Source organism: Triticum aestivum, chromosome 1D, assembly GCF_018294505.1.
Source record: "Triticum aestivum cultivar Chinese Spring chromosome 1D, IWGSC CS RefSeq v2.1, whole genome shotgun sequence".
NCBI classification, from domain to species: Eukaryota; Viridiplantae; Streptophyta; class Magnoliopsida; order Poales; family Poaceae; genus Triticum; species Triticum aestivum.
The window spans coordinates 7203106-7213347 of NC_057796.1; the positions used below are offsets into that span (position 1 = coordinate 7203106).

The following is a 10242-nucleotide window of genomic DNA, read 5'->3' on the forward strand; positions in this document are numbered from 1 at the left end:
TCGCCAACAATCGCTAGAACCGTCCCTTCTCGTCAAGAGACGAAACAAAGGCGATCGAGAGTTCGGGTCCTCACACCGACGGCGCCGGTGGTTCGTCCCGGCCCCGCGGCCCGTGTGGGCTTCGGTGGTGCGGCGGACTCCGGCTCTTCGTCGGTGGGAGGGAGGTGGTCCTGTCTTATGTAGGTTTAGGTCTCCTGATGAGGTCGGCGAGGCGGACGCCAGTCTCTTGTTGGAATAACGTCTTTCCCGCACCGTTCCCGTCCCGTTGGTGTCTTCTTCGGTGCCAGCGGAGTGTGTGACAGCTATTGTTGCTGGTTCTGGGCGTCTGGATCCGGCGAGTAGTATAGGTCGGATTGTTCCACTCACTTGCCTCCTCATGCCTGGTGTTGGATCTTCATCATCTTCTTCGTGGTGCTGCTTCGGTGGGGTTGCTCCTGGCGTGATACATAGAGGGTCGTTCCCCCCGGGCAATGTTTGATAAGCGGTGCTTTCATCCCGTCGTTCGCGGCGGACCTCTACTGTGGTTTGTATAGTCCCGTGGGGCTTTTGATGCTGGTGCAATTGGGGCAGTGGGCACTGCTCCTTCTCCTTCCTAGCATTTCCATTGAAGTTGATGGCAACCTACGGTTCTTTGTATTTAAGTTGGGTTGTCTTCTATGGAGCGTTGTGACCTGTTGTGTATTTCTCCTTATCTAATAATGTCAGATATCGTCATTTAAAAAAAATCGCTACTTTTGTAGGGAAAAATGGACGGTCCTTTTGTACGGTTAGCACCCACTTTGTGCTCCCTGAAGAGCACTCACCATACCAAGCTCCATCCACGGTGGAGGTGTTGGGGACGAGGGTCCCACCGGCAACGCAGTTGCTACCCATCTTGTCGTGCAGCTTGGCACGGGCCAGGGCGGGGTCTCGTGCTCCCTCCAGCGTCAGCGTTTCAACAAAGCACTCATTTCAGTGTCAACTGGTCATAGTAGACCGTGCATGCCTCCCTCCCCGCGACATGCATGACGACTAAAGTAACGAACGGCATGCGTTAATTTTCGTGCTAGAACCTAATACGCCTATGATATTAGGAAGGAAGGAGTACCGTTTGAGGCCAACGAAGAGACTGGCCAAAGGTGGCGCGGGAGGGCGTGTGTGGAGCCCCGGGTAGGAGAGTAGGGGAGGCGGACGAGCTGGTTCGGTGGATGGCCGCAGAGCAGGGGCGGATGATGCCGAGCAGAGATGGTGGACGCTGGAGCTGAGGCGTCGGGGAGCCAAGCCACGTAACCATGGGCAACAGATAATAGCTGGGGCCAGGGGAAGGAGGCTGGTGTTATCAATAAACCCTCTAAAGCTCAAAAGGTTGTGGTGTTTAAACTAATCAAAATTCATTTATAGTGGTATGTCAAAAAAAATTATGTCTATGAAAAGCAATAACCTATCAAAAACGTTTCACACCACATGAAAGAGTGTGGTTGTTATAAAATTAACAACCGGTTAATAATTGCTTAAACATGAACAAAATGGTTATCAACACATACGAAAACCACAACACAGTATACAATCAAAATATACTAGCCTTGTGCTCTAAAAAAAAGCCAAGGGCAGCTTTTTTATAACAAGGAAAATGATTTACTACTCTTTGCTAGCCTCTATGCCAACCTCTCTCATATCTCATCCGTTCTGATTCATATATATATATAAGTACCTACATCTAAGGTGTCACTTTTGTTTTCAATATTCAACGTACCATAAACATGCTCTGTTCAATTGGTATTGACCTAACTACCCAAGCATAGCACACATTTATATTTTTCATCCCTCGTTTGTCCCCTGACTCACGCTTCTAGTGTTACCATAGAAATTATCGCAATATGCATCAACACCTTCTTCAAGATGTTGCTTCTGACCCTTATTTTTCTATCATCGCGTATTATAGAAGTAATATAATAATGTAACTTGAGAAGATAATTTTCAAATAAGTCCACATGTAAGATTCTCAATTATCCAATCAAAATATTACTAGCAGTCAAAATTGTTACGGTTCAGGCATCCGGCTCACAGTAATTCGTCCATGAATCTTGATTCATCTTCATTTGTCTTGTAAACACCTGAGACTTAAATTTGCCATATAATAGTTGTACAACTCATCAACCAATCTATGTTAGGCGAAAGACAAAAACAATATCCCGCCAAAATTAGACCTTCACATGTACTGGTTAGACAATGTGATACCTACGCTAATATAATATTGGTTATCTAACAACACTTTATAAATCACGGTGCTTATGCAATCGAATCGAAACGCATTAACTTTGTGCCACCACAACAAAAATTAAAGCTAATCAACTTTCATTTTTGTAAAGACAAATAAAGGCTAAAAACTCTTTATTTTATAGCCCAAAGAAAAGAAGAAAAAGAGGAAATGTGAAGACAACTTTTGCACTCTTTGTGCACCGCTTGATTGATTAGCCGCTAAGCCATCCCTCCCCTCCCCTCACGCGTCCTCCGTCGGCCATGGCGGCATATAAGCGGACCAAAGACAAGAAAAGGCGGAGACTTCTCTCGCCCGACTCCCTTTGCTTCCCCTCTCCACCTTCCCCCGCTCCCCTCGATCGATCTGCGCACGCCAGCCGCCGTCGCCGGATCCCCTCCAGCAGCGCCCGTCCCCCTTCTCCCCCGAATCCGCCGGAGCCCAGCGGACGCCGGCCATGAGCACCTCCGAGTAGTAAGTCCCCGGCGCCGCCGCCGCCGCCGATCTTTCTTTCTTTCTCGCTTGATTTGTCTGCGTTTCTTTTGTTCCGGGTGATTGATTGATGTGCGTGGGCTGCTGCAGCGACTACCTCTTCAAGCTGCTCCTCATCGGCGACTCCTCCGTCGGCAAGTCCTGCCTCCTCCTCCGCTTCGCCGTGAGAAACCCGATCCCCTTCCGCCTTCTCCGGCCGCGTTTCTTTCTTTCTTTTGCGCGTGCCAAGGAAATTTATGAGGTTTGATTGACTGATTGGTCGATCCCTTTTTGCAGGACGACGCGTACGTCGACACCTACATCAGTACCATCGGCGTTGATTTCGTAAGTACAGCAAAGGATCCCCTTTTGCTGTGATTGATGCAGCTCCATTAAGTAGCTGCCGCAAGTACGGGCTTCTGACTGAATCTGCTTTACCTTTTTCATGAATGTGTCTGCAGAAAATCCGGACCGTCGAGCTCGATGGCAAGTCGGTGAAGCTGCAGATTGTGAGTTTCAGCTTACACGAATTTCGCTGATGCCAGTTCATTTGCCTGGTGGTTCTGTTATCTGTTAATAATTGGGATATGGTGCTTGGATTCGTTCTCACTTCATAGAAATCATATACAAGGGTGGGTGGGAATTGGTGGGGCTTGCTGTGCTAGATCTTGGTGTTAGGTTGGTACCTGGATTGCTTTATACAAAACGGTGGGTACCAACTCTGCAGGTTAATCAGGGGTTTCTGATTGGCGTAGTCGATACATTGTTCTGACAAAACTCAGTATGGTTCTTAACTCTATTTAAGCTCTCCCTATGGTGGAACCAGGGAGGTGGGGATAGTTACAGTATTATATTGTGGGGGAAATGCAGTGACACCTAGAAAATATTACCGTCTGTGGAGCATGCCCTGGACTCAGCAATTGACGTAACTCCGTTGAGCTGCGGTGCGCCATTTTTAGCTGATTTTATTAGGAAGGCGGGTACTTACCTGGAAACTAAAATGGCCTGGTTTATCCTGTACTATCGCCCATCGTTGATAGCGCTGCACCAACTAAAGCTCTTAACTGTTTGGAGAGGAATTGCTTTATATTATAAGGGAGGTCTTTTATGATAAACCCCTCTGTGTACATCACTGAACTTAGATTGGGCCAATGTACTCCATGAGTAATTACTTACTGTACAACTTAGACTGTACATGCTTGCTAAGCAGTCATAATTGCAAATAATTGGAAGCTATCGCATTGATTGGGCACCAACTCTGCGAGTTAATTAGGGGTTTCTGATTTATGCATTGTCCCGACAAAACTCGAGGGATTGGATGGCAATTTTTTTGTGTTATTAAATCTGTGTTAAATTTGTCCAGTGGTGGAACCAGGGAGGTGGGAATAATTTCAGTATTAAAACTGTGGGGAAAAGCAGTGACACGTAGAATTAATGTACCATCTGTGCAGCATCCCCTGAGCTCAACAATTGCCGTTACTCCGTTGAGCTGTCGGTGTGCTTATTTTAGTTAATTTTCATTATGCGACGGATATTTGCTTGGAAAGTAAAATGGCCTGGTTGATCTTGCACCAACTAAAGCCCTTAATTGTTTCGAGGGAAATTGCTTTATATTATATAAGTGAGGTCTTTTATGATGAACCCTGTGTATGTACATCACCAAACATAGATTGGGCCACTGTACTCGCTGAGTAATTACTTACTGTGCAACTTAGACTGTACATGCTTGCTAAGCAGTCATAATTACAAACAAATGGAAGCCATCGCGTTGATGGTTAGTTGTTGGTTGAGACTTGATGTGTTAGGTCAGCATTGCTTTACAAAATCTACCTGTGTTCATTCAATCCTCCGGTTGTTGTAATGTGATGATGGTCTGTTCCTTGTTCAGTGGGACACAGCAGGCCAGGAAAGGTTCAGGACAATAACAAGCAGTTACTACCGCGGAGCGCATGGAATCATTGTAAGCCCTCATGGACACCCATAATAATGTTTATCCTGATCTTTTGGCACCTGCGGTCGTTTCTTTTGGAGTTGTTTCACAGTTTCACTCTAGTCATTGTTGAACTGAACTCGTTCATTTTCGCTCTGCATTATTTATCGTGCTTCATCATTCAGGAATGAGGATCTACATTTTCACAGAATTATCATGGTGTTAATACTCCTTACTACATTTTTCAGATCGTATATGATGTGACAGATAGGGAAAGCTTCAACAACGTCAAGCAGTGGTTGAGTGAGATTGATAGGTATGCCAGTGACAGTGTGTGCAAGCTTCTAGTCGGGAACAAATGTGATTTGGTTGATAGTAAGGTCGTCGATACAGAAGAGGCCAAGGTAAACCCCTTCTCTCTTTCTTGGTTCCATTGACAATATTAGCCATACAGTCCAAATGACAACAAATTCCTGCGACCATGCTACAGTCAATTACTCAATTTCACAGCTTGCTGTTATCAACATTTAGATGGACAACCGTGATTTTAGTTTGAGCATACATGGTATATTTGAATGGACAGAACAATGTATCTCTAGTTGCCACAATAAAACAGTAACCACCATGAATCTGTTTCATTCTTGATAAATTGACAAGCTCCTTTATTCTTCTTGATACTCCTCTTCCTAATGCAGTTTCGATCTTTACTATTCAGGATAATTACTCTGAATATGCTAAACAAGTGACTAAAATATCTATGATGAATTTCAGGCTTTTGCAGAATCGTTGGGAATGAATTTTCTTGAGACAAGTGCAAAGGAAGCCATCAATGTGGAGACAGCTTTCTTAACCATGTCATCAGAAATCAAGAACAAGTAAGCCAAGAAATGCACATTTTTAGAGGCCCCTTTTCTTCCCAGTTTCTCTGTTATATTTGGCACTGATAGGTCATCAAACGAGCAGTATGCTTGTGGAAAGAAAAGCTCTGGGAATTCCGTAATTATATTTTCATTACTGGTTTTTAAAATATGATAACCCAATGCTCATATTTTTCTTGGGCTCTGCATCATCAAGAGAGGCTGGGAGAGCAATAAAACCTTGCTTTTCAAATTCGCCAGCAAGAGCAATGATGAACAGTTTCTCAAAATACTTCCCATGGGAGTTTTCTAGGTTAAATATTTGTTACAGACAGTTTATATAGATGTTCACATCAGTTTCCCTGAGGGCTAAATGCAGATCATACAGTTCTCTCCTCTTATGGTTACTTTAGGCACCTTTAAAAAAAAATCTTATGTGCATGCTTACCATGTGGATAGTCTTGCCTTCTGTTCGAGTGATGGATCCTAGCTGAATACTGAGCTTTTTTACTTGCCTGCAGGATGGCGAGCCAACCAACGGCGGAGAGGAAATCGACGGTCCATGTTCACATGAAAGGGCAGCCCATACAGCAGCAGAACAGCAGCTGCTGCTCATAAGCTCAGCAAGGCACCATTCATACACCTCATGACATCCGGTTGTGAGTTGTTGGAGGCTGGAAAATTCACCATCAAAGGCTGGAGAAGGCGGTGAATTGGATATACTGAACACAGAACTTGTATACAATAGAACTTGTGTTACTACTTACTACTGTTTAATATACCCGTCACAGTTTGAGCTTGTTATGCAATCTCACTAGTCATTACTTCGTCAGTGTTTTAGGCGCATTTTATGGATCTTAGGTGGCAAAAATTGTATGAAAATGTGAGCTTGTCAATCATCCTGTTATCTTTCAGAAAGGATCATATTGTTGCTGAGAATATGGTTAATTCAAGCTTGTCAATCATCATCCTGTTACATTTCTCCTATATAATCTTGTGTTGTTAATTGGCTGGAGTTTGTCTTTTGGCCACTTTTTTGGGACCTTGAATGCTGACTGATGTAATAACTCTTATAATGGACAAGAGGAGGCCAGAAACATTTGGCTGAGATATAAACCAATGAACTTGATATATCATATAGTAACTGAATATATATGAGTTTCAGGTCTAACAATGTAGGAGGATATCTGACAAAATGAATCAACAAGGCTTGTAAAACTCAAAAAACAACCATCACATAACATACATCCGCTGGGCATCATCCGTCCATCCTAAGCTGAGCAGCACTGCTTCTTCTCGCCGCCATTGTCAGCGGCGGCGGCGACGTTGATGGTCTTACCTTCCTTGACCCCGGCGGCCCCTGCCCTGTCCTCCTCGGAGGCCACCGCCTTCTTGCTGACGGCGCGGTAGATGTCGCCGAGGATGAGCTGGAAGGCCTCCTCGACGTTCATGGCCTCGAGCGCGGACGTCTCGATGTAGGACAGCCCCTCGGCCTCGGCGTATCCCCCCGCGTCGTCGGCGGGGACGGCCCGGAGGTCCTTGAGGTCGGTCTTGTTGCCGACGAGCATGATCCGGATGTTTGCGTCGGCGTGGTCGCGCAGCTCCTTGAGCCACCGGCTGATGTTCTCGAAGGTGGTGGGCTTGGTGACGTCGTAGACGAGCACCGCCCCGAGCGCGCCCCGGTAGTAGGCGCTCGTGATGGCCCGGTACCGCTCCTGCCCCGCCGTGTCCCAGATCTGCGCCTTGATTATCTTCTCCTCCACCTGCAAACAGGTCAAGATTAAGAACACATCAGTTTCAGTTTCAGAGAAAATGTGCATCCTGGAATAAGATAGCAACGGATTTTGTCATGGCCCTGCTACACCTCTATCATCAAACACAGCCCGTATTAAGAACATGTCAGTTTCAGAGAAGATGTGCATCCTGGAATAAGATAACAAGAGATTTTTGTCATGATCATGACACACCTTTATGTATAAGCATTTGCTACATACTTACTGTACATCATAGGTGGATCCCCTTCAACCCAGCAAGCACAAGGATCCCCTTGTACTAGTACTAGTATGGTTTAAGATAAGAAAGAAGAGTATAGTCTCTAAACGAGAAAGCTATTATTGGTAGCAGCATATGTAGCTAGTGTTGAGCTACGGCGTGGAAACTAGTGGCAGTGAAGTGAAACAAGGCGACATGGTAGATCTCGCTGCTAGGCACAGTGAAAATCCTCAAGGCGCGAAATCAAGGGGCGGCGGCAGCGGCATCTCGCCTCTGATTCTGCCCCCTCAGCGATGGATTTACTACCAGCTGCCACTACTATTTGGCATGGCATGGCAGCCATGATCTGGATCTGGGGCGCAGGGAGGAAGGAAAATAAGGTGCGGATCCGACCGAGACGGAGGGGTGGGACTCACGTGGAGTGTTCTTGTGGCGAACTCGACGCCGATGGTGGACTTGGACTCGAGGCAGAACTCGTTGCGGGTGAAGCGGGACAGCAGGTTGGATTTCCCCACCCCGGAGTCGCCGATCAGCACCACCTTGAACAGGTAGTCGTACTCCTCCTCCCCGCGCCCCCGACCGCCGCCGCCCGCCATTGCCGCTTCTCCTTCCTCCGCTGCCTTGCCTTGCTTGCTTGGGATCTCTGCTACTGGTGAGCAACAGCTCTGCTCCGCTCCGCTCTGCTCTGCTCTCTCTGTTACTGGACGGACTGAGGAGGGAGGGAGGAGGGGGAGAGCGTACTGTACTGTACTACTCTACTGGCTCCAGTCAAGTGCCAGCGCCGGTACCAGTACAAGAGATCTCCTTGCAGCTGGCTGGATCTGCTCTCCTCTGCTCTGCTCGGCTGGATGGCTCTACCTCACTCTGCTCTCTCAGTGTTTATCTTTACCAAACGACCCCTTGAGAAAACTAAATCCGTCCACCCCCACCAAAAACCCTCATCTCGTCGTTTGGCCCCCTCTTCCGCACCTGACTGACTGGTAGGCGCCTCACTTACACATGGCGTCGACGTACCCCAAAGCATCTTAACCGGTCACGATCCACGGCGGGCGGGCCGGTCGGCCGTGCGTGGCACCTCCACAATGGAAAAATATCAGGTGCTACGGGAGCACCTAAGTTTAGATGCTCCCGGAGCTCCTCAGCCGTTGGATCTATAATCTGACGGTCATCTAGGGATGTGCTGGATCTGGTTGTAATAATGGACTTCTAGGGGTGTTTTTTTTGAATAAATGCGCGTGCTCTCTCCTTGGCCTTTGGATTTTAGATCCAACGGCTGAGAAGCTCCCGGAGCACCAGATATCTTCCCCCTCCACAATGCGCTTACAAGAAAGGTGCGGTCCTGGCCTTTTATATGGCCGACCATCCCTAGAGTCGGTGCATCTGGATTTCACGGCGGATTGAGTTGATTTCAAAACGCATAGTTTGTAGGCTTCTTTACTTTTTAAGGTGGCGTGACCATTCGCTTTGGTGTGTCTGTCGTTGACTCGCCTGATGGTATGACCTATAGAGTCAACCTATTAGGCGTTTAAGCTTGTAGGATTGCACGCTTGCTGGTTTGGCGTGTCAAGGCCTCGCCTAGGCCGCATACCCATTAATCGCCGATGTAAAGTTTTTGATTCGTCTATCGCAAGGGCGTGTTCTTCTCATGCCCTAGTTGTGGGTTTGTTGTTTGTGCGTATGTAATAGGCGTGTTTGTGACATCAAATAATTAGGCGGTTTGGATTGGACTTGGCGCGGTTGGATTTGTGTATTTGAGCTTCAACTACTCCTCCCCACACCTGTCGGTGAGTGATGGAGCTGGGCATAACATATTTTTTTTAAATACGGTTTTGTGGTCACCTAACTTGACTCAGGCGTGCAGATACGGTCATAGTGTGTGTATGCGAGTGTATCCATGTGTATGGACCCACCTGTCGATGAGTGATGGATCTGGGCATGGCATATTTTTAGAGAAAAAATACCCTCATATTTTTCTATTTGCGGAAAAATCAACTACTGCAACACATTTATACAAAAATTAAATTCATGTGTATGGACCCATGTGTCGGTGAGTGATAGAGCCGGGCATGACATATTTCTACAAAAAACACCCTCATATTTTTTTATTTGCGGAAAAGTCAACTACTGCAACACATTTATACGAAAATTAAATCCATGTGTATGGACCCACCATATTTTACAAAAACACCCTCATATATTTTTTATTTGCGGAAAAGATAACTACCGCAACACATTTATATGAAAATTAACAAAAAAAAACAGGGTACCCTAGGACTCGAACACACGGCCATCTCTTTTAACACAAAACGCTCTAGCCTTTTCACCACCAGTTCAGTATGTCTAATCTCCATAACAAACTCCTATGTACTCAAAAGTGACAGATGTGGAGCTTAAATGTACTGTGTATATTTCTGCCCATATTGAACGCGCTACTTATTTTTAAGATGTTTGTAAAATAAGTGTGTTATACAAATGTGTTTGTTACATATTTTTCACATGTTTTTATATAAATGGGCTTACCCCTAAAAAAAATTTGTTGGCAAATAATTTTGAAGATAAAAGTATTTACTAAATATTTTATAAACTTGAGTATTATATAAACCATGTGTTATATGTTTGTGTATTACATATTTCGTTTTCATTAATTATAATTCAAAAAATATTATTTTAAATATAGAAACATTTCAATAAGTATATGCACATTTGTGTAGTTCAATTTTTGCATGATTAAAAACATTCATAACTTAACATGTAAG

At 45.5% G+C, this 10242-nt stretch overlaps 2 protein-coding genes across 2 annotated transcripts; one reads left to right on the forward strand and one right to left on the reverse strand.

The window, feature by feature from the left end:
- Positions 1-2452: 2452 nt before the first annotated feature.
- LOC123179836 (ras-related protein RABD1) lies at positions 2453-6481 on the forward strand. The gene is made up of 8 exons (XM_044591729.1): positions 2453-2710; positions 2819-2891; positions 3005-3052; positions 3169-3216; positions 4596-4667; positions 4886-5041; positions 5409-5512; positions 6016-6481. Exons 1-8 carry the CDS (start codon positions 2694-2696, stop codon positions 6110-6112), a joined length of 615 nt encoding a protein of 204 aa, XP_044447664.1. The 5' UTR covers positions 2453-2693; the 3' UTR covers positions 6113-6481.
- A 118-nt stretch (positions 6482-6599) lies between these two features.
- On the reverse strand, positions 6600-8357 carry LOC123179835 (ras-related protein RABA2a). Its single transcript, XM_044591728.1, has 2 exons — positions 7903-8357; positions 6600-7257 (listed from the first exon to the last, which is right to left on the reverse strand). The coding sequence occupies exons 1-2, from the start codon at positions 8080-8082 to the stop codon at positions 6766-6768; spliced, it is 672 nt and encodes a 223-aa protein (XP_044447663.1). The 5' UTR covers positions 8083-8357; the 3' UTR covers positions 6600-6765.
- Between the last annotated feature and the right edge of the window lie 1885 nt (positions 8358-10242).

Excerpts from the sequence above, each read along its gene's own strand:
- LOC123179836 (XM_044591729.1), top strand. Across the intron at positions 2,892-3,004 it reads GCCTCCTCCTCCGCTTCGCC|GACGACGCGTACGTCGACAC; the intron begins GTGAGAAACCCG and ends CCCTTTTTGCAG. Across the intron at positions 3,053-3,168 it reads GTACCATCGGCGTTGATTTC|AAAATCCGGACCGTCGAGCT; the intron begins GTAAGTACAGCA and ends ATGTGTCTGCAG.
- LOC123179835 (XM_044591728.1), bottom strand. The coding sequence starts at position 8,082 with ATGGCGGGCGGCGGCGGTCGGGGGCGCGGGGAGGAGGAGTACGACTAC. Across the intron at positions 7,258-7,902 it reads TCGCCACAAGAACACTCCAC|GTGGAGGAGAAGATAATCAA; the intron begins GTGAGTCCCACC and ends ACCTGTTTGCAG.